Below are 23,354 nucleotides of genomic sequence, written 5' to 3'. Positions count from 1 at the left end.
AGGTTAATAAAAAATGTTTCAGTATTGATAATGAAAAAATCTAGGTGACTCGATTACTTTCAAGGGAATATACTAATAACTAAGTTTTTTTCTACTGATTTGAGCCACATACAGACACTGAAGCATGTTTTCTCTTCTGTTTTTTTTTCTAATTGTATTTTTTTTTTTTTTTTATTTGATTTGGGGGACAGAAATATTGCTTGAGATTTCAACAGAGCGTTTGTAGAGATGCTTTTCAGCAGCTGCCTGGTCATAGGGAACAATAGACTGTGCAGGGAGGGGAGCTGTAATCTGTAAGCTGTAATTACTGATTGTGAATGGTGGACTCTGTGTTATCTATACATGGATGTCACCAGTGGCGTAGCTATAGGGGTCGCAACAGTCGCCATGGCGACAGGGCCCCTACGCTAGGGGGGCCCGCCGGCCCCCTCGCCACTTCCTCCTGTGGGCCAGCCCAGCCCAGCCCACGCACATAACTGATGGCACTTGCTGTCATCTGACTCGATCTCTTACCTAGTCAGATGACAGCTAGTACCAGCGTCCTCTCCTCCTGCCTCCTCCGTGCAGGCGGCGCTTCAACTGAGAGGATCGCGCTGCTGCAATCCTCCTCTCATCTCCTCATCACTGTATGCGGCTCCTGCAGGGTGGAGGCTCCTCCCCCAGGCCAGGTCACAACGCTGTGCAGCAGGAAAGGAAAGCATCAGTGAGTATGGGGTCGTGACCTGGTCTGGGGGAGGGGCCTACACCCTGCAGGAGCCTACAGTCAGGGCCGGCTCCAGGTTTTTGTGGCCCCTTGGGCGAGAAAGCCTCAACAGGCCCCTTGGTATAGCACACCTCGGGGCACACCTACCAAATAAAGTTTGACAAAATACCGAAAAAAAACGTAATTCAGTAACTCACAGGTGACATCTTCTTTGATCTGAGGCGATTGCTCTCCATTTTCTCTCCATCTGCTATATACAGGGGGACATGGAGGGATACTGGTCTGCTATATACAGGGGGACACAGGGAGGGATACTGATCTGCTATATACAGGGGGACATGGAGGGATACTGGTCTGCTATACACAGGGGGCACAGGGAGGAGTACTGGTCTGCTATATACAGGGGGACATGGAGTGATACAGCTGTTGAGTCAAAGGTTAGAAAACAATTACAGAATGACACAGTACAGTCAATTAATAATAGGGGGCAGTAGTACAGTACGTGAGGGGACACAGTGCCACATTAGGGGGCGTCACCTTACAGTGACTATAAGGGGGGGGGGGCAACTAAAATTTTGCACCAGGGCCCATCAGTCCTTAGCTACGCCCCTGGATGTCACTTTTCATTGTGCTCCTGTTGGTAAGGAGAAGACTGCTGAAAAGTGTTCTATACCGATCAGGAAGCACCATTTTATTAGGCTTTATTTTATTAGGCTTTGTAGCCAGACTAAAAACTTTCACAATTATTTTTATGACATAATAAAAATGAAAAACTTGATTTAAACAAAAGGTAATTTTCTGCTGACACATTCCCTTTCAGACATGTTGGATTTCTTTTCATATGATCTTGTTCTGTCCTTTCTAGCAGCTGCTCATCCTTCCTAGCTCCATAGCAGCGTGTTATTATGGGCATTAGGTGTGATAACCACTGGCCAAACAGCATTTGTGCTTATATAAAGTCTTTACATGCTGTGAGCGGATATCAGTGAACGTGCAAAACAAGTGACTTATCAATACAACTGTCAGGATCCAGCTTCATGAGTTCATGTGGGTTAATAAGTAGTTTAGTCCTTTCACTAACAAATCCAGATAATAACAGATGTATCCTGGAGAACTGCACTGTCAGCGTGAGCAGTGGATGAGATGATGGTGGGAAATAATAGGAATGTGACTTTCCAACATGACTGCAGCGACATGTCGACCACAGTGGCATCACTACAGCTGATGTGCTCGCCGATGTGACATGCTGTCCCTATAGGAAAGACACAGCAGCAATGTGGGAACAGTGGACGTTAGCATTTTGGCAACGATAAAGGTTTATTTTATTCCATATAACTGCAACCTGGATTAGAAACATGCATAGCTTGTAAGTGTATAAAAAAGAACATGCAATACCTTGTGTATACAGCAGAGGGAGACACTCTAAGCACCTCAGGCTGATTACTAGTCCTATCAGGTAGATTAGTGAAGCGCAGATCCTTTTCTGTAAGAAGATCTAAATTAACGCATAAGAATAAGAAAATCCTCATATTACTGTATGCACCAAGTGTACATTGTATATTATTAGATATTGTTACGCAGGGCCATCACTGATTGTAAACTTTTGGGGGAAAATGACTAAGACTGGCATCTCACATGGCAACCCCTCACCAGCCTACTATTAAGCAGGATATATGTAGCCTGGGGTGCAAGCACACAGAAAAGGCCTACAAGTAGAGGACAATCTCTACGTTCACATGTACTTAATCTGCTCTGGATCTGATGTTGCAGGTTTTAGGAATGTATTTAAATTTATGAAATAGGCAGCACCAGATGTGCAAAGGATAAAGTGTGACCGTACCCATAGATTATGTGAGGTCCCTATCAGGTAGAGAGCTAAAGGTCCTGGCAGACATATGGTGATGAGATATAACTCATATGACTAGAGATGAGCGATTCGCTTTGTTCCTATCAGGATTCTGCTTACCAGGCTGTGGGCCTTGAAGTCTGCTCTGCTCCAAGCGGCTCCTCCCCAGGTGATGGGAAAAGATGGATCCAGTCCTGGGAAACTTCAAAGTCCACAGCCTGATGAGCAGAATCTCAATAGGAACAAAGCACTTCGCTTTGTTTCTACTGTAGATTCGCTGGTCTTTAGATATGACCTTTAGTGCTGCTGATCACTGTTTACAACATTTTTTAATTGTTCTTTTTGTTACCAGTTGAAGTGTCATAGAGGCGGAGCTGAGTCACAGCAGCACCTCTCACCCCGCCCTTCCTGCTGACTAACTGACATATAGGGCATCGCTGCAGCTGTCGCTGTGACACTTCAGCTGGTCAAGAATAGGACGATATTAAAGTTTACAAGCGATGATCAGTGTTACAGCCGTGGCTGTCTGCCCTAGCTGCGGTTCCCCCCTCAGCAGTCCTCCCTGGCCGCAGCGTCTCTTCACGCGCGTCAGCACTGCTGTCTATCTCCAGCTGCACCTTGTCTGCTGCCGTTAGCCAGGCCTAGCCTAGCCAGGGGTGGTGACCTGGGGGTTGTCTGCCGCAGCAAGTCCATGCCGCCTAGTGGTGGGCTCTGGTGAAGACCAGCGGCCCCTTAGCGGTCCCTGGAGCGGCTACGTCATCGCTGGCGGTAACTCCTCTCTGATGAGATCTGCAGCTCTGCTTTTATTCATTAAAAGGTGGCTGCTGGTTAAGTTCTTACATTGGAATTATACATGTATGTGCAATTTAACATACATGATGAGCTGCTAGATATTTATTTCATACTGGATATATTTATATATCCCCTATCTATCTATTCATCTCTATTGTTGATTATTTATCTTTCCGCCATGCTTCTTCCATCTCATATAAGGGCAGCGCTAACAGCACAAGGCCCTTCAAAATGGTTTACCTGTTTTCTAGTGTTGCATGATTTTAAATAAAATTGTGACCATCTAACACCTGATTATAATGTGTTGTGTTGGGGGTCCATCACATATTGCAGCGCCATAAAGCTTCCTGCTTCTTCCTTCTTTCCATCAATGAAACACCTGTCACTAGTTTATGCTACATTTATATAGGACAGCAGAAACCTACTGACAGAGTCTCTTAAATCCTAGATGACCTAGGACGTACATGTACGCCCTGGCCTCCTGTCACCAAATGACCCTGGGCATACATGTAGGTCCTGGGTGTCTAATGTGCTATGAAGCGCGCTCCGCAGCTGGGCCTTTACCATTAAAGGGGTAGTGCGGCGCTAAGAAATTATTCACAAAATAACACACATTACAAAGTTATACAGCTTTGTAATGTATGTTACACTACCGTTCAAAAGTTTGGGGTCACCCAAACAATTTTGTGTTTTCCATGAAAAGTCACACTTCTTCACCACCATACGTTGTGAAATGAATAGAAAATAGAGTCAAGACCTTCACAAGGTTAGAAATAATGATTTGTATTTGAAATAACATTGTTTTTACATCAAACTTTGCTTTCGTCAAAGAATCCACCTTTTGCAGCAATTACAGCATTGCACACCTTTGGCATTCTAGCTATTAATCTGTTGAGGTAAGCTGGAGAAATTGCACCCCACACTTCTAGAAGCAGCTCCCACAAGTTGGATTGGTTGGATGGGCACTTCTGGCATACCATACGGTCAAGCTGCTCCCACAACAGCTCAATGGGGTTCAGATCTGGTGACTGCGCTGGCCACTCCATTACCGATCAGTGGCGGATTATAAAATGGACGGTTTGGGCGGCCGGCCGGGGACCGAGGCTCCGGGGGGCCAACGCCACGCCGCCCACATTATAATCCGCCACTGACTCTCTGATGTGCGGCTGCCGGGGGTGTCCCGTCCTATCCCCGGCAGCGCGCGCATCAGACAGCTCCCTGTGCGCCTGTGGCTGTGACTTCCGGCGCACGGGGAGCTCTCTGATGCGTGCACTGCCGGGGATTGGACGGGACACCCCCGGCAGCCACACATCAGCCGGAGGCTGCAGAAGGAGAGAGGCTCGACGGGGGAACGGACGGCAGGTGAGTTGTGTTGTTTTTTGGGTTTTTTGTGTTATCTGCTGGCAAGAGGGGGACCAGCTATAAGGGGGGGAAGAGGGGGGGACCAGCTATAAGGGGGGGGGGGGAAGAGGGGGACCAGCTATAAGGGATGGGGAAGAGGGGGGACCAGCTATAAGGGGGGGAAAAGGGGGACCATCTATAAGGGGGGGGGGAGGGCGACCATCTATAAGGAGAGGGGAAGGGGGACCAGCTATAAGGGGGGGGGGGGGGGAAGGGGGACCATCTATAAGGGGGGAAAGAGGGGGGACCAGCTATAAGGGGGGAAAGAGGGGGGACCAGCTATAAGGGGGGCAGAGAAGGAACCATCTATAAGGGGGGGAAGAGGGGGGACCATCTATAAGGGGGGGAAGAGGGGGGACCATCTATAAGGGGGGGAAGAGGGGGACCAGCTATAAGGGGGGGAAGAGGGGGACCAGCTATAAGGGGGGGAAGAGGGGGACCATCTATAAGGGGGGGGAAGAGGGGGACCAGCTATAAGGGGGGAAAGAGGGGGACCATCTATAAGGAGGGAAGAGCTCTCTGATGCGTGCGCTGCCGGGGATAGGACGGGACACCCCCGGCAGCCGCACATCAGCCGGAGGCTGCAGAAGGAGAGAGGCTCGACGGGGGAATGGACGGCAGGTGAGTTGTGTTGTTTTTTGTTTTTGTTGTGTTATCTGCTGGCAAGAGGGGGGCCATCTATAAGGGGGGGGGGGAAGGGGGACCATCTATAAGGGGGGGAAAGGGGGACCATCTATAAGGGGGGGAAGAGGGGGGACCAGCTATAAGGGGGGGGGGGGGGGGACCAGCTATAAGGGAGGGGGAAGAGGGGGGACCAGCTATAAGGGGGGGAAGAGTGGGGACCAGCTATAAGGGGGGGGGGGAGAGGGGGACCAGCTATAAGGGAGTGGAAAGAGGGGGGACCAGCTATAAGGGGGGGAAGAGGGGGACCATCTATAAGGGGGGGAAAGGGGGACCATCTATAAGGGGAGGGGAAGGGGGACCAGCTATAAGGGGGGGGGGAGGGGGACCAGCTATAAGGGGGGAAAGAGGGGGGAACAGCTATAAGGGGGGGGGGGGAAGGGGGACCAGCTATAAAGGGGGGGCAGAGGGTGACCATCTATAAGGGGGGGGGAGAGGGGTGACCATCTATAAGGGGGGGACCATCTAAAAGGGGGGAAGAGGGGGACCATCTATAAGGAGGGAAGAGGGGGACCATCTATAAGGAGGGAAGAGGGGGACCAATTATAAGGGGGGGAAGAGGGGGACCATCTAAAGGAGGGGAAGGGCGACCATCTATAAGGGGAGGGGAAGGGGGACCAGCTATAAGGGGGGGGGGAAGGGGGACCAGCTATAAGGGGGGGGGGAGGGGGACCATCTATAAGGGGGGGGGAGGGCGACCATCTATAAGGGGAGGGGAAGGGGGACCAGCGATAAGGGGGGGAAGGGGGACCATCTATAAGGGGGGAAAGAGGGGGGACCAGCTATAAGGGGGGGGAGGGGGACCAGCTATAAGGGGGGTGGGAGAGGGGGACCAGCTATAAGGGGGGGAAGAGGGGGACCATCTAAAAGGGGGGGAAAGAGGGTGACCATCTATAAGGGGGGAAGAGGGGGACCATCTATAAGGGGGTGAAGAGGGGGACCATCTATAAGGGGGGAAGAGGAAGACCATCTATAAGGGGGGGACCATCTATAAGGGGGGGGGAAGAGGGGGACCATCTATAAGAGGGGTACCATCTATAAGGGGGGAAGAGGGGGGACCATCTATAAGGAGGGAAGAGGGGGGCCATCTATAAGGAGGGAAGAGGGTGACCATCTATAAGGGGGGAAGAGGGGGACCATCTCCTATAGGATTAGCACCCTCCTCTCCTGACATCCTCTGTGCTGCTGTGACCTCCCCTATAAGATCAGCACCCTCCTCTCCTGACATCCTCTGTGCTGCTGGGACGCTGTGACCTCCCCTATAAGATCAGCACCCTCCTTTTCTGACATCCTCTGTGCTGCTGGGACCCTGCAACCTCCCCTATAAGATCAGCACCCTCCTCTCCTGACATCCTCTGCACTGCTGTGACCTCTCCTATAAGATCAGCACCCTCCTCTCCTGACATCCTCTGTGCTGCTGTGACCTCCCCTATAAGATCAGCACCCTCCTCTCCTGACATCCTCTGTGCTGCTGTGACCTCCCCTATAAGATCAGCCCCCTCCTCTCCTGACATCCTCTGTGCAGCAAGGGACCAAACATTATGTTTATTGGGGACAGCATTGGGGGGGGGGGGCAGTAGTGGATTATAATGTGGGCGGATTGACCGGGCGGGGGCCCAGGTTGGGTGGACAGACCGGGGCCCAGGTTACATTTAATCCGCCACTGTTACCGATAGAATACCAGCTGCCTGCTTCTGCTGTAAATAGTTCTTGCACAATTTGGAGGTGTGTTTAGGGTCATTGTCCTGTTGTAGGATGAAATTGGCTCCAATCAAGCGCTGTCCACTGGGTATGGCATGGCATTGCAAAATTGAGTGATAGCCTTCCTTATTCAGGATCCTTTTTACCCTGTACAAATCTCCCACCTTACTAGAACCAAAGCAACCCCAGACCATCACATTACCTCCACCATGCTTAAAAGATGGTGTCAGGCATTCTTCCAGCATCTTTTCATTTGTTCTGCGTCTCACAAACGTTCTTCTTTGTGATCCAAACACCTCAAACTTGGATTCATTCGTCCACAACGCTTTTTCTTTGCCACTCTGCCTTGAAGCCCAAAATCCCGCAGCCGCCTCTTCACTGTAGATGTTGACACTGGTGTTTTGCGGGTACTATTTAATGAACATGCCAGTTGGGGACCTGTGAGGCGTCTGTTTCTCAAACTAGAGACTCTAATGTGCTTATCTTCTTGCTTAGTTGTGCAACGCGGCCTCCCACTTCTTTTTCTACTCTTGTTAGAGCCTGTTTTTGCTGTCCTCTGAAGGGAGTAGTACACACCGTTGTAGGAAATCTTAAATTTCTTAGCAATTTCTCGCATGGAATAGCCTTCATTTCTAAGAACAAGAATAGACTGTCGAGTTTCAGATGGAAGTTCTCTTTTTCTGGCCATTTTGAGCGTTTAATTGACCCCACAAATGTGATGCTCCAGAAACACAATCTGCTCAAAGGAAGGTCAGTTTTGTAGCTTCTGTAACGAGCTAGACTGTTTTCAGATGTGTGAACATGATTGCACAAGGGTTTTCTATCATCAATTAGCCTTCTGAGCCAATGAGCAAACACACTGTACCATTAGAACACTGGAGTGATAGTTGCTGGAAATGGGCCTCTATACACCTATGTAGATATTGCACCAAAACCAGACATTGGCAGCTAGAATAGTCATTTACCACATTAGCAATGTATAGAGTGTATTTGTTTAAAGTTAGGACTAGTTTAAAGTTAGCTTAATTCAAAAGTACAGTGCTTTTCCTTCAAAAATAAGGACATTTCAATGTGACCCCAAACTTTTGAACGGTAGTGTATGTATGTGAATGGCCCCCTTCCCGTGTTCCCCGACCGTGGACCCGGAAGTGTAGTGTATTATACATACCTGATACGTGTCAACCCCCGTCCGCCGTCTTCTGTAATCTTCGGGAGGCCGGCCGGCCGACCCGTTCCTGCTGTCCCTCATGCCGGCCCCCCTCTGCCGCGTCATAACTATGCTCAGCCGCAGTTAGCTGAGCACAGTTATACTCAGCCAATCGCGGCTGAGCAGCTGATGATGCGGCACATGTCATCAGCTGCTCAGCCCCGATTGGCTGAGCACAGTTATGCTCAGCCAATCGCGGCTGAGCACAGTTATGCCACGGCAGAGGGGGGGGGGGGGCAGCATGAGGGACGGCAGGAGCGGGTCGGCCGACCTCCCGAAGATTACAGAAGGGGGTGGTGGGACACGGGGAAGGGGGCCATTCACATACATAACATACATTACAAAGTTGTATAACTTTGTAATGTGTATTATTTTGTGAATAATTTCTTAGCGCCGCACTACCCCTTTAATGACAGGCTGCACCAATCGTGCTGCAGCCTGTCATTAACCTCTTAAACGCTGCAGCGTTTAAATGTAAGAGACAGGACAGAATCACTGTGCTGAACCACTGGAGGTCTCTTACCTTCCTTTATGTGGTCTGATTGGCGCTCTGCTCATTAAGTAAGTCTGTCACAGGCAGGCTCAATGATCAGAGCACCGATAACAATGATCAATGCTATGCCTACGGCATAGCGATGAACAGTGTATGCAATCCAGTGATTGCATGTTAAAGGACTTAAAAAGTGTAAAAAAAAAAAATGTTTTAAAAGATACCCCAAAGCCCCTCCCCTAATAAAAATTTATAGAAATAATTAAATAAACATATTATATACCATAATTGTCCGATCTATTAAAATATAACAATTATCATCCCATATGGCAAACGGCGTAAACAAAAAGCGGGAAAAAAGAGCCAGGATTACAAATACAAATAAAAGATGAACAAAACGTTTAAGCTACACAAATATGGTATAAAAACTAGAGATCATGGCGCAAAAAATGACACCCCATAAAGCCCCATAGATGAAAAACTAAAACCATTATAAGAGTCACAATAGGACTATTCTATTAATAGTTATTTGCAAAAAAAAAAAAAACATTAGAGAATCTGTGTAAACCTGTATATGGTTGTGTTTGCGCTGACCTATAGAATAATGGTATCATGTTGCTTTTACCATATAGTGCATTACGTAGACACAGGAACCCCCCAAAAGTTTCGATATTGCATAAATAATATATTTGGGATTCCATCATACATGTTATGGTAGAATGAAAGACGCCATTACAATGTACAACTATTCCTGAAAAAACAAGCCCTTACATGGCCCTGTAGATAGAAAAAGAGCTAGAGCTCTTAGAAGGGGAGGAGGAAAAAAGGAAAATGCAAAAATAAAAATTGGCGCGGTCCACTTGGTATTTTTAGGCTTGGTCCTCAAAGGGTTAAAGGGGCTGTTCCAACCCCCTACATGTACCAAGCAGGACAGACACTGACTGCAGCTTACACCAACAGATCACCTGTAATTGCATCTGTGCATACTGCTGAAAGCAGGTTATAATGGGGGCAATTGCCTTTCAGCCCCCCAATCTAATAAAGTTAACCACTATCCCCAGTACTGCCCCAGAAGTTAGACCCCCCCCCCTCCATCAGTTATTTATCCCCTATTCTATAGATAGATGATGATAATAAAAGGGCATAAAAAGTGAAAAACACTGACTATTTTTTTTCTAATAACATTTAATGGGAACAAACCCTACTTGTTTATGCATTAGGCAATGTTGTTGGCTTCTTGAGCGTAAAGTTGTGACATATGAAGGGGGTGTAGAGGAGAGCAGCGCCCCGCAGGCCGCTGGAGGAGGCATCCTGTTGGGAATGTCAGTCTGAATGGAGTGCTTGTTGGAGGAAGAGGTCAATAAGCAGAGAGCAATGACCACTGGTTCAGAGCGCTGGCCCCGGGCTGGGAGGTTTAGTTTCGGTTTAAGTGAGGCCCCATCTGTGTTGTTTATATAGGAACAAGCCAAACGTAAAAGAAAGGGATGGAGGTGCTGAGAATTACATTGTGACAGCCATGAAAATGAGAAAGGGTATACACTATGGGGGGAACACTTTTTTGTTATCTATAACAATCAATCACAGCTCAGCTTTCATTTTTCCTGGGCCATATGAAAAAGCTGAAGTGTCATTGGTTGCTATGGGCAATAAATAAAACCTTACTATAACATAAGTGTGCTATAGCTCCCCCTATAGGGTCATGTATGGAAAGTATTCCACATCATATTAAGGAACTGAAACATGATGCATATTTTCTCCAGATTATGTTACATAACAAAAAAAGATTAACTACTATAGAAGGAATATATATTTACCCTTTAAGAACGCCATCTGAATTGGCCAAGAGGATACAGCCAATTTTCATTTTCCCTTTTCCTCTTCGTCTTCTAAGAGACAGAACTTTACTTTTTCATCCACACAGCCATCTGGGATCTTGTACTTTGTAATGTAATTTTTCATTTTACTATAAAATATACAGAAAAACAAATAAATTATTTGTGTCCTGTAGTGCAAGCACGCCAAACATGTACAGCACAGTGCACCAAGGCAAGGAACTGCTACCTGATACAGTGCACCAAGGCAAGGAACCTCTACATGGCACAGTGCACCAAGGCAAGGAACCGCCTCCTGGCACAATGCACCAAGGCAAGGAACCGCTACCTGGCACAGTGCAGCAAGGCAAGGAACCGCTACCTGGTACAGTGCGCCAAGAAAAGGAACCGCTACCTGGTACAGTGCGCCAAGAACCGCTACGTGGTACAGTTCATCAAGGCAAGGAACCGCTACCTGGTACAGTGCGCCAAGGAAAGGAACCGCTACCTGGTACAGTGCAGCAAGGCAAGGAACCTCTACCTGGCACAGTGCACCAAGGCAAGGGACCTCTACCTGGCACAGTGCACCAAGGCAAGGAACCTTTACCTGGCACAGTGCAGCAAGGCGAGGAACCGCTACCTGGCACAGTGCAGCAAGGCAAGGAACCGCTACCTGGCAAAGTTCGTCAAGGCAAGGAACCACTACCTGGTACAGTTCGTCACGGCAAGGAACCGCTACCTTGTACAGTGCGCACCTAGGCAAGGAACCGCAACCTGGCACAGTGCAGCAAGGCTACATGGCACAGTAGCCAAGGCAAGGAACCGCTACATTACACAGTGCACCAAGGCAAGAAACCACAACATGGCACAGTGCACTAAGGCAAGGAACAGCTACATGGCACAGTGCACCAAGGCAAGAAACAGCTACATGGCACAGTGCACCAAGGCAAGGAACAGCTACATGGCACAGTGCACCAAGGCAAGAAACCACAACATGGCACAGTGCACCAAGGCAAGGAACCGCTAAATGGCAGAGTGCGCCAAGGCAAGGAACAGCTACATGGCACAGTGCACCAAGGCAAGGAACAGCTACATGGCACAGTGCACCAAGGCAAGGAACAGCTGCATGGCACAGTGCACCAAGGCAAGGAACAGCTACATGGCACAGTGCACCAAGGCAAGGAACAGCTGCATGGCACAGTGCGCCAAGGCAAGGAACCACAGCATGGCAGAGTGCACCAAGGCAAGAAACCGCTAAATGGCACAGTGCACCAAGGCAAGGAACCACAGCATGGCAGAGTGCGCCAAGGTAAGGAACAGCTGCAAGGTCGTTCTGTGTTTCACAGGTAGTCACCCCCAGGGCCATCATTGCTTCTAGGCAAGACGATCGTTGTCATAGAGGCACCAGCTATCAGTGGGACCCATAGGGCCACATGTACTGGTGTAAAGGGTTCTTACTGCCATACTGAGGCAATATACAAGGGACATGATGTAGGGATGTACTATTACTGGTGCACTCTATGTATATGCTACAACCATCATCAATGTTTTTACACTAGAATATATAAATCCGCCTCATGGTGCTGAAAGGCACAAGAACAAGGACAGATCCAAGGGAAAGCAAAGCCTCAGGCTGCTAGGAATAGATCTCCAGTTTCCCTGCCAGGTCAGAGTTCACCCATCGCTCCCCAAACATTCACACCACACTCCTCCCCTGTCTCTGCACCACAGTATAAATACTTAATCCTGTAAAACTACATTTCCCAGCATGCATCCCGTCTGATCGTCGTACTGTCGCTATACAGACAGGAGGCGAGGTAAGGGCGGAGCTTCGGTGTATACGAGGCCTGTAGCGCTCCTGTAGGGACCGGGTGGTGATGCTCGGGCGGCTGGCGGCTCTGCGTTGTTCCGGCGCTTAGTGACATCGCAGTGTAAGCTGGAAGGTCTGGGTGTCGGGTGGTGGAGCACCCCCGCGTACACTGAGCAGGTGGTTTGTTCCACCGTGTTCCCAGCTTTATCTCTTATCAGTGTCCCCCCCAACCAGAGGCCCCGCAGCTGCTGCTGAACTGCAGAGCCCAGCGTGCCGGCGGGATACAGCTGGGGAGCCACAAGCTGGGAAACAGCGGCCCACAGCGGGACACTGACCCGGGGAAGGGAGATACAGCATGTGTATGGACACAGTGCTGAAGTGCCACACAGCGAACAAATAATACTGCTATACACTGCTAAATCATGTGTAGTACTACCATACCTTGCCATTAAGTTACCAAGTAATAACACCATATGGTGCCAAATCATGTGTAATACCGCCATACAGCGAACAAATAATACTGCTATACACTGCTAAATCATGTGTAGTACTACCATATATTGCCATTAAGTTAGCAAATAATGGTGCCAAATCATATGTAATACCAGGGGCGGATTAACTTTACCATAGGCCCCAGGCTGTTCACCAAGCCTGGGCCCCCCCACCCCACTGTAACTATGGAAGCACTAGCCTGGCGTTCATAGTATAGTATAGATAATGTCATGATGTCCTTATTTGTGCAAAATTGCCATAAAAAAAACTGTGATTTTTTGCAAATCATGGCGGAAGTGTAGCCAGGAGACAGTACACCACTGAAAGTATAAGTCTTTTTGGGTAGTCATGGGCCCCCCAGGAACTCAGGGCCCCGGGCTGCCGCCCGGAACGCCCCTATTATAATCCACTACTGTGTAATACCGCCATACAGTGAGCAAATATTACTACCACACAGTGAAAACATACAGCGCTAAATCAAGCATAATACTACCATGCAGGGACCGGATAATACCACCATACAGTGCTAAATCATGTGTAATACTAGCATAGTAACCAAATAGTATTAGCATACAGTGCTGATCCATGCATAAAGCTATCATACAGTGCAGAATCATGCGTCATACTACCCAACCTAGTCACTAGTAGACAACTTTTGATCTAAGTGAACATTATATATATATACAGTAATACCTCAGTTTTCGAACGCTTTGGAACTCGAACTGCTTGGTATTCGATAGAAAATTTACCCAGAAGTAGTGTTTGGAATTCGAACTTTGCTCGGTTTTCGAACGTTTTTCGAATGTTTTTGCGAGGGTGGATGGTGGGTTGTACCTGGCGAGTTAAGCAGTGGTGAGGCTTCACATACAGTACAGTGCTGTATAAGACTGCTGGAGTGCATATACAGTGCAGTAGTAGTACAGGCAGTGCACCACCATCTCCCATACATTACAGTGCTTGGATGGGGGGGACGCTATACAGTAAAGGATGGGTGAGGAGTTATGTTTAATGTCCTGTACAGTATATAGTGCTGTACTGTACTGTAGTGATTATACTGAGCACTTATCAGTGTAATAAATGAGTATTGTAGGTAATTATCACATTAATCACATTTACATTATTTCCTATGGGAAGACACTGCTCGGTTCTCAAACTGCCTTCCAGAACCAATTAAGTTCGAGAACCGAGGTACCACTGTGTATATATATGTACTGTGTTTATATATATATATATATATATATATATATATATATTGTGACTACTGTTTAAAACATTTGTCTGTTTTGTTTTATGTGCAAAAGGTTGAAAAGTATGGAAGGATCACACTCTGGTCACAGGAGGAAGGAAGGGAGAAACCAGGCAAGTATAGAGCTATACACATACACATATACGTACACATACATAGACTAGTAACTCCTCATCACCAGCATCAACTAAGCAGCATGTACCACTCACCATACTGATCACTGAGGTTCTGGACCAAATCACAACTTGTCTTTTACAGTAGGTCCAGCCTCCACAAGTTGAAACTTACAAACATGATTAGACTTTGTTAAAATATTAAGGGCTGGTAGTGCCCTTTTCTCATGTGTGTAATCTATAGTCCGTGCATGGACTGTACACTACGGACCAGACCTCGAACCTCCAGGCATCATCATTCATTATAGTGCCATGAGCTCTGAAACTGTCTAATCTCCACGCTATGCATGTGTGAATAGGGCCTAGGACTCATTTCCAGAATTCAGGCTTTTAAAGTGTCACTGTCGTGAAATTTTTTTTTGCAGAAATCAATAGTCCAGGCGATTTTAAGAAACTTTGTAATTGGGTTTATTATCCGAAAAATGCATTTTTATCATGAAAAAGCAGTTTGAAGCTCTCCCCCCTGTCTTCATTGTTCTCCTATGGAGAGAGCTAAAGAAAAGACCAAAACAGGACAACAAAGAGTTAATCTACAAATCCCTCGGGATATCTCCTGTGACAGTCACCAGTGACCTGTCTGAGCTCGGATTACAGCTGTCACCCAGCTCTGTGCCTGTAATCCTCTGTTATCTGCTTTCTGCTGCCGGCTAACTCCCTCCTTCCTCCTCCCCCCTCCCCTCTCTATAGGAACAGACAGAGTACATCTCCTGCAACAAGTCACAATTTTCAGATTTTTCAGAGTGGATGAAAAAGAGGAAGGAGGGGGGGACCTGGGAAAAGGCTTTTTACATGCAGATAATGGCAGATTTGGCTAATAAACCCAATTACAAAGTTTCTTAAAATCGCCTGGACTATTGATTTCTGCAAAAAAAAAAATACGACAGTGACTCTTTAAGGCCCTATTCTACGGAATGACTATCGGCCGTTACCGCCGATAATCATCCCGTTGAATAGAAGGCAACAATCAGCCAACATCGTTCATGTCGGCTGATCGTTGCTCGTTTGCCTTTCAAACATGTTGAAAAACAAACGACTGTGATAGCAGCGATCTGCTGCCATCGCCCCGTGGAATAGGAGTGGCGGCAGCAGACCGCAACTATCCTCTATGGGCTGCACAGACTATCTAGCGATCACCCGGGCAGCCCCCCTGCACCTCCCCCTGGCCCCTCCAGTACTAACCTGCTCGCTGCTGCTGCATGTAATAGTGGTGGCAGCAAGCGGGGAACGCTAATAGCGCGTGTTTGCTTCTCATAGTCGCCCCGTGGAATAGGGGCTTTAAGGTACTATTACACAAAGCGATTTTTCGATGATAAACAGCTCAAACGACCACTATGTCGAACGACCTGAAATCATTCACACAATTACACAGAACGATGATAGATACTTATGATCGTTCTTGCGGTCGTTTTGTTGTCGCTATTGCGTTCGTCATTACTGTGAACGACTGAACAACGTCTTATTACATTACAAAATAGGTCCAAATTCTATCAAACGACCATTGATTTCTCGTTGGTCGTTTAATCGTTGTCTGCTATTACACTAAACGATTATCCTTCAAATCCGAATAATCTAACGATTTTTCAAACCATAGGGCCCTTAGTGTTATGCCGGTTGTCCTTTGTATATGATGCCAATAACTTTGGGGCTGGTTTCAGAAGAGTGTAATACAGCTGCATTTTTACGTTGGTATCATAACCACAAGTTTTGGTATGATCATGAATCTAATGACTAGAATTGAAAGTATTGAAGATTCCTATAATATCAGTTCAGGACATCCGACTTTTGGCTGTATTACAGATGCAAAAAGATTAGTATCATCCCCATGCAGTAAACAGCCCATGGCAGGGCTAGCTGTATGTTACATATGGACCATGTGAATAGCACTGGGTTACACCAGACACAGCCTTTCTAACAACAATTTAAAGCGTTACTTTCATTTGCAGTCATTTTTGACATGTCATTAGGCATGTAATACAAAGAGAGTCCACCAGCATGGTATGTCCTCAGACTTGTCCAAAGTTACTGATCACACTGGGTCTCACTCCTGAGATCAACTGCGTGGCTGGCAGAACATCTGGCGTCACATTTAACACCGCTACACCAAACCTGACTAATATCACCATACCAACCCCCCCTTCGAAAAGACACTAGATTTACTGGCAAGTCTGAACAGTAGGTGGAAGACTAGAAAAAAAAAAAAAAGTAAATTTCCTTCCCCCTGCTTTCTGGTGCTGCCCCCTTGTAATGTGCTGTCCTAGGCACCAGACCATGGGTGCCCAGTGCTAAATACAGCCCTGGACGGATATCATCTGTTTCTCTACAAGTATCTCACCATCTTACTGAATGCACGATTATAGGACAGCTAGGTGCACGTTAAGTCAGTTCTGCGGCTGCTGTATTCCACATTGAAGTAGAGGGTTACAGCACAAATTTATACCTACACAGGATATATGTGAAGAGATGAACAGGAAAACTATGTCTAAAATAAAATACACTTTAAGGCTATGTGCACACGTCGTAAGAGACCGGCCGTTCCGTGACCCCGGCTGGGTGACGGAACGGCCGGTCTCTGCCAGGATCATCGCGACCGGTACTTAAGTACTGGCCGGATGATCTGTCCGGCCACAGAGCTCTGATGCGGGCGCATCAGCGCGCGCCCGCATCAGAGCTTCCCTGCACACAATGAAGCAAGTGTCTGGAGCCGCTGGCTTCATAGTGTGAACTGACAGGGTTTCCTACGGCCGCAATTCATTGAATTGCGGACGCAGAAAACTGACATGTCAGTTATTTCTGTCCGGGATCCCATTGAAAGCAAGCCATTGTTCCACCGCGCCAAAAGTACGGCAACGGCTGTACTTTTACGTAGTGTGAACATAACCTAAAATGGAAATTGTCCCGGTCCCCTGGCCCTTTTGCCTTATGTACTACAGGTCCCAGGTTGCAGAGCCTGCGGCAGATCTGTTCTCGCCAGCAGCCCTATGAAGTGGACCGCACAGAGCCGGTCACTGTTTCACTTGTGATGTGTAGAACTGTAACTTAATATTTGTTGTTCACAGGACCCTGATGTGCGGTTATCAAAGCTTTTATCTTATGCTCTGCGCCATGGAGCCAATGAACTGGGCTTGCCCATGGGGTCAGGTTGGTGCTTTGTATTATGATTTATTGTATTTCTTATCATCTATGCACAAATGGATGTTTTGTAAAGAAGAAATGCTTACAATTTATGGGTTATTTTACGAATTTCTGCAGTTTAATAACAGTATCTGTAAGGACTCAAATGGGGCTAAAAATCAGCCCTGGCCCACAAGCCCCACCAGCCCCATACAAAATAAAACACCCTACACCTCCACAAAACAAAGACATCACTTATTTCACCACTCCCAATTTTTGAAAAATGTAAGCGATTTAAACATTATTGTTATAAGCTTCATTAACTTGTTCAGCTTTTTTTAAATAGAAAATAGCAGACCCCAAACCCATATCTAATGGATCAGCTATCGATACATTTATTCGTTCTAATTCGACGGAGAAGTCTGTAATGTGACAATCCAGAGTCTCATCCCAATCGGGATCAGAACACTTGGAAAGCCAAGAGATTTTTACAAGAATAAATGAATCAGTAGCAGATTTGTTAAACTTGGGGTTCGGCCATTTTACTATAGATTTCCTTATGTCTATTGGTTATAGTTCAGCCCCTTGTCTTCCCATTCATTAGATGGCTTTGTCCCCGTTTCCTTCCTGCTCCACCTGCGACAGTTCCGCTCCTTTTCTCAGGGTGACATTGAACGCATTGTCAGATGTAATGATAAGCAGCGGTTTACCATAAGAACCTCTGAACACGAGGGGACACTGGAAATCCGAGCTAACCAAGGACATTCAATACAGGTACCACACATTCTATTTGATTCTTTAGGAGAGAATGTGCGAACATTAAGGTGTCCTCATACTTTAACTTGTGTTTCCAGGTGGAGGTTGAACTCACGCCATTAGGAGCCGAGCTTCCTCCACAAGCCATACACGGGACATATCTCCGTCACTGGCCTTCAATTCTCCGCTGTGGCCTTTCTCGTATGAACAGGACACATATCCACCTTTCTACTCAGCTTCCAGGAGAAGGAGAAGGCGTGATCAGCGGTCAGTGATTCAGGCTTGTCTTTAGGGCTCGCCTCTTGTCATTAGGCAGCATATGGTTTTGGCAATAAATTATCATATTCTTCTATAGACTTCTGCATAGTTTAATGCAGTGTGCCACGACACATGGTTGGGTGTGCCGCGGGGAAAGTTCCCCAAACTATGGTGCCCCTGTGAAACAGGAGAAAACAATGGGAGAGAGAAACCTGGGGATGGGGGAGAAACAGGGGAGAGAAGCAGGGGGGAGAGAAACATGGGGATGGAGGAGAGAAACAGCGGAGAGGAGGGGGGAAAGAAGTTTGGTGGAGAGAAGCACAGGAAAGAAGCATGGGGGAGAAAAGCACAGGAGAGAAGCATGGGGGAGAAAAGCACAGGAGAGAAGCATGGGGGAGAGAAGCACAGGAGAGAAGCAGGGGGGAGAAGTATGGTGGAGAGAAGCACAGGAGAGAAGTAGGGGGGAGAAGTATGGTGGAGAGAAGCACAGGAGAGAAGCAGGGGGGAGAAGTATGGTGGAGAGAAGCACAGGAGAGAAGCAGGGGGGAGAAGTATGGTGGAAAGAAGCACAGGAGAGAAGTAGGGGGGAGAAGTATGGTGGAGAGAAGCACAGGAGAGAAGCAGGGGGGGAGAAGAAAACAGGCCCAGGTTTCACACTGAGTGAGTATAAATACATTTAGAATCTATATTATTAACTATATGTATAATATGTACTGTTTTAGTGTCATTTTGTGCCATTTTGGTTGGTGGTGTGCCCCGGGATTTTTTAAGTATAAAAAGTGTGCCGCGGCTCAAAAAAGGTTGAAATCACTGGTTTAATCAGTCAGCACTTGTTATTAAAGAAAGATTACAGGTAGTGGATACAGAAATCCCTTAATCTCTGTATGGTAACATTATCCCGTTGAACCTTCTGGAAATGCTTCATAGTTTATAACCCTTGGTATTGGTTCCAGATGGGATAATAAGACATCATTTATTTTCTTTCAGGGAGATTCTACAAGATAAGTACATTCTATGATACCTGACTCGGAGTTGAAAAATTGAATAGAATAAAATAAAAAGAATAGAATAAAGCCTAAAAATATGCTTCAAAATGCACAATATCCTTGCATTGTACTGTACTTTGTGCCATAGTTTTTGGGCCACAACTCGAAATCCAACTCAAATATGCAGTGTGTAAAAACAAGCGGATGTACCACCTGTACAATGCTTTTCTGATATTTACATAGAGCGGCCTGGCACGAGGATGCCGATGCCGCTGTCCTTTTTTGAACCACGGCCCAGTTCCAATCCACGGCCCGGGGCTGTTCTATTCCAATCAATTGAGCCAAGTCATAGAGGGGCAAGGGTTTCCTCCTACTGGAGGCGGGCCGGCCCACCTCCAGTGCTTCACCCCCGGCCGGTGCCTGGGAATAGAACGGCGCTGTACGTGGGAACCGGGTTAAAAAAAGAACAGCGGCACCGGCATCCTCGCGCTGGGCCGTTCTATCTATGTAAATATCAGAAAAGCAATGTAACGGTGGTACATTTTATTTAAACAGGAAGCCCCACAAGACCTGTATAAAAGCTCCTTTAAAGTGACACTGTCACCCCCTTGCATTATTATTCTCTACACAGGTGTAAAGGGTAAATTTTGCAGTTTTTCATACCTTATTTTATATCATACGTCATGGTGCTTGTTCCAGTAAAAAGTGATCTTTGTGTCATCTGTGGATTGTACTACCTGGGCGTCCTACTAACCAAACTTAAAGGGGAACTCCGTCATCTTACGTTATATAGATTTGCAATTCACTTGTAGATTTGTAAATCTCAATCCTTCCAGTATGTATCAACTGCTGTATGTCCTGCAGGAAGTGGTGTTTTCTTTCTAAGAATACAGCAGTTCCTGCAGGACATACAGCAACTGATAAGTTCTGGAAGACTTGAGATTTTTAAGCTGAAGTAAATTACAAATCTATATAACTTTCTGGCCCCAGTTTGCCCTTTGCCTTTTAAGTTCCCCTTTAAGGCACACATGGCAGGATATGTTGTCATGGGGACTGAGAAGAACACATAGACCTTGTTCACAACGGGACATGCTAGATATAGATGAGCAGGGATATGTTTTCTTTCCTCCTTTTTCATATCTTGTTTACATTGGGAATCTACATTTTATTACAGTACAGAGGTTTTTTTAAATTGTATTTAAAATCCACAATGGATTTTTTTGGTTGCAAAATCAGTCATGTGAACCTGCTCCTATGGGGGCTTTTATGTGGAACTCGTAGGCATTATCCTGCAGAAAATGTGTAACTTTTAGGCTTCTGCCCAACTAGAGAATAGTTAGAGGAATCACTGCTGTACGGAGTAACTCCAGCTATTGTGTATCTTATTTATTATGCTACGGCCATTGTTGCTTCCTGTAAAGACTTGACCAGCTTCCCAGCAGTGAATGCACTTTCAGCTGAGCCTGGTCTCATGGGGCACCCATTGTGTACTCGGTCACCGGGGATGGAACCTCATGAGCGGCACAGAGCATTGCAATACATTCATTAAACTGTGACATGATATAAGTGGCGTCTGGCAAATCTCACTCCTAAGTGGTCACTGGCTCATTTACCGAGGATGCTTGTCAGCGTTGTAAATTGACTTAATGGTCAATATGTCTCTCCACAGGCATGCGTAGGGACTGTGAACTAGCAATATTTATAGACCTTTCAAAAGCCATAGCGGGTGAGTCTGTTCTTTCTCTCCATCTGTTATACAATTGTTCCAATATTTCATTCATAATCAGACATAAGCATTTCTCGCACAATATTATTACTAGAATAAATTAAATGCAAAGGTTAAAACTACAATGCTATAGCCGCACCGAGGACATTATGTTACAACTTACAATGGACTAAAAGTAGCAGTTGTGGGGGTGCAGCACATGTGGTTGTGTGGTATTAAGAATACCGCATGTTGCAGATACATATTTCATCCTGTCTTGCTTTCTAGATCAAATCCCATTCTTCTGGTCTGCTAACCGTGTCCTCCTCACACCCGGGAATGCTGATGGTGTCCTCCTACCTAAATATTTTCTACAGGTTCTACAGCTCAGACCTCACAGTAAGTCACATATTAACATTTCAGGAAAAGAAGCAAAATTGAGAAATCTTTGTAGCTATAGGATCTTCCCCTTGATCCTGCAGCAACAGAGACACATAGTGGTTTTCTTTAGCATTGCATTGTGCCCAGATATCAGTACAAAAGTGTAAGAGGCTATCTAATAAGAGCATATAAATATAATAACCACATGATACATCGTACAGTATGGCAGCACTGCATGGAAAGTTAGAGACACACTGAAAATCCAATGTATTTATAGGCTATGGTCACACACCATTAAAGTTATGGACATTTTTATTGGCTATTATTAAACAACAAAAAATAGTTGTTATTTGTCGTTAAATTGCAGCCGTCTAATATAAACAGGCATCATTTTGACGTGTAACCATAGTCTTTCTTTTTTTTTAACATTTTTATTATGTTCTCACAGAAAAAAAAAGGAAACAACAGATACATTCACATGAATGCGTACTGAGAGGGCGTATACAAGAGCGTCCACAGTGTTCTCATAAGACACTTTCCAACTTGTCTCGTAGTCCAATAATAAGTGTCCTTGATGGGTCCAACACCACGAACATCACAAAGAGCACTTGCCATGACCTTGACCCCCTAGTATGGCTGAGAGACATTAACACACGAGTCCCATCTCCTGATCACAGGAGTAATACACATCCCGAGATTCTGTATCTCGTTGTCTCAAAAAGGAAGAAGATAGGGAATAACCAAAACAAACCTCCCCTGGAAACCCCAAAATTGCTTTTTAAGTACAGTTGCCTAATAAAACCTATTACAGATTTATTAAAATAAGATTTATTAAAATTGCTTGTACTATTGACTTGTCCCCCCCAAAAAAATGACAGTTACACTTTAAGTTAAACCACTGTGTCTTTGCAAGGTTTTTTTTTTATGGCCGTATACGATTGTATGCACAAAAGCCGTGCATCCCTACATTATTGTAGACAGAAAAGAGGTATTAAAATTCTGACCTACGTTAATTGAGTTTTTGCTATCCACATATATCTGAAACTCTAGAATATCCAAGTATATTTTACAGGGTGTTGATTTAACCTCAACTTTTATGTTTTGCAGGAAAACTGCTTAAACTTGAATGACCTCTGCCCCAAATCGGTTATTTTTATCAGCTGGTATGATGTGGAGTGCGAATAAATATTTATTAAGTCTGTGATATGGAGTTTATTTATTGAAGTGCCATTGCTGTCGGACTTTGAATCCGAGCATCTACAGGAGCGAGGAGCTATATAGTGAGATAACACGGGCAGCTGAGTTTATGGCTGCTGTTTGTCTCCCCAGCCATCTGTGTTTGTGTTAAGAACTTTAAAGTGATGTCAGCCCGATACTCTATGTGCGGTTTTCCGCACCATCCACAAGCTTAGATGCTGCACATTTGATATATACCTGTTTAACACTTGTCTGCGTCTTCTTACTGCCCTAAAATCGCTTCACTTCATCGGTGGACAGTGTCATCTAGGCAAAGCTTCAGGGCAGTTGGGCACTCTACCCACTTGAGGTGACACTGTCAACAGATAAAATGAAGCAATTTTAGAGAGCTTTATCTGCCAGGGGCTCCTATGAATGAGTGAGCGATGCTTATCTGCCGCTCACCCCGCTGCACCTCCTTCCAAGACGCTGCCCGTGTCCTCCTATCCTCTATGACCCCCTGCGGCTCCGTGCCCGATCCCGTACAGGAGCACTCACCCTACCACCTGGTCCCATTGGGGTTAGAGCTCCTGCGCCTCCTCCTGTCTTCCGTGTGCCCTGCGATCCC

At 46.2% G+C, this 23,354-nt stretch overlaps 1 protein-coding gene and 1 long non-coding RNA gene across 7 annotated transcripts; one reads left to right on the top strand and one right to left on the bottom strand.

Moving 5' to 3' along the window:
• Positions 1–1,533: 1,533 nt before the first annotated feature.
• LOC138788021 (uncharacterized) lies at positions 1,534–12,664 on the bottom strand. Of its 2 annotated transcripts, XR_011362541.1 has the most exons (4): positions 12,391–12,664; positions 10,636–10,784; positions 2,099–2,198; positions 1,534–1,955 (listed from the first exon to the last, which is right to left on the bottom strand). It is a non-coding gene; the product is annotated as an uncharacterized lncRNA (long non-coding RNA). The 2 variants fall into 2 exon arrangements; XR_011362542.1 differs by lacking the exons at positions 1,534–1,955; positions 2,099–2,198 and adding an exon at positions 10,032–10,262.
• TRPT1 (tRNA phosphotransferase 1) lies at positions 12,399–22,748 on the top strand. 5 transcript variants are annotated; one of them, XM_069965448.1, is made up of 9 exons: positions 12,459–12,563; positions 14,069–14,122; positions 14,236–14,293; positions 17,410–17,491; positions 18,069–18,238; positions 18,319–18,487; positions 21,134–21,190; positions 21,458–21,568; positions 22,658–22,748. In XM_069965448.1, exons 3-9 carry the CDS (start codon positions 14,246–14,248, stop codon positions 22,678–22,680), a joined length of 660 nt encoding a protein of 219 aa, XP_069821549.1. In that variant the 5' UTR covers positions 12,459–12,563; positions 14,069–14,122; positions 14,236–14,245; the 3' UTR covers positions 22,681–22,748. The 5 variants fall into 5 exon arrangements, with proteins under 5 accessions (XP_069821553.1, XP_069821549.1, XP_069821548.1 ...); XM_069965449.1 differs by lacking the exon at positions 12,459–12,563 and adding an exon at positions 12,571–12,619; XM_069965452.1 differs by lacking the exons at positions 12,459–12,563; positions 14,069–14,122 and adding an exon at positions 12,399–12,449.
• Positions 22,749–23,354: the final 606 nt, after the last annotated feature.

The sequence above is a fragment of the Dendropsophus ebraccatus genome, chromosome 4 (genome assembly GCF_027789765.1).
Source record: "Dendropsophus ebraccatus isolate aDenEbr1 chromosome 4, aDenEbr1.pat, whole genome shotgun sequence".
NCBI lineage: Eukaryota > Metazoa > Chordata > Amphibia > Anura > Hylidae > Dendropsophus > Dendropsophus ebraccatus.
Note: the sequence above shows the minus strand (reverse complement) of the source record. Positions and strands in the feature narration are given on the sequence as shown.